Genomic DNA, 420 nt, shown 5'->3' on the forward strand with positions numbered 1-420 from the left:
ACCGGCCGGGACACAAGACGAACGACCGAGGGCGCTGCTACGGGGAGCCCTCCTCATTCGCTCGGTCGCTCGTTCAGTCACCGCTCTTTAACCTTAACGCAGTGGAAGGCAGTGTGTGACGCGGGGAGTCCTGCAAGGCCCTTCAGCCACCGCCGCAGGACGTCTTGAAGAACGCAGAGGACAGAGGAAAATCCAACTCGAGGTTTTCCTCGAGTGTCTCACTCCCGAGCTGCCGGATGGAGGACGAGCACCTTGATCAGAGTAAACATAGCAGTTTTGAAGAGTTCGTTAACAGTTCAGTGGTGGAAGTTCACAGGCGCTTCTGGTGTTCCGACAATTTCCATTTGTTTAAAGCACTAATGAGATTTCTTTTTTAAACGCTAGTAATGATGATGGGGTTTTAAGCTTGTGCGGTTTGCG

At 52.6% G+C, this 420-nt stretch overlaps 1 protein-coding gene across 14 annotated transcripts in view; it reads left to right on the forward strand.

The window, feature by feature from the left end:
• LOC119590797 (E3 SUMO-protein ligase EGR2-like) overlaps positions 1 to 420 on the forward strand; it is a 113,995-nt gene that overhangs the window by 67,599 nt on the left and 45,976 nt on the right. The window contains exon 1 of one of the 14 annotated variants that reach the window (XM_037939517.1): positions 7 to 261. The exons of the other annotated variants lie outside the window; for them this stretch is intronic. Within the exon in view, the coding sequence (XP_037795445.1) occupies positions 237 to 261 (25 nt within the window). The 5' untranslated portion in view covers positions 7 to 236. Of the gene's footprint in view, positions 1 to 6; positions 262 to 420 lie in introns of those variants that run through there. 14 annotated transcript variants of the gene reach the window in all.

The sequence above is a fragment of the Penaeus monodon genome, chromosome 27 (genome assembly GCF_015228065.2).
Source record: "Penaeus monodon isolate SGIC_2016 chromosome 27, NSTDA_Pmon_1, whole genome shotgun sequence".
Classification (NCBI taxonomy): domain Eukaryota; kingdom Metazoa; phylum Arthropoda; class Malacostraca; order Decapoda; family Penaeidae; genus Penaeus; species Penaeus monodon.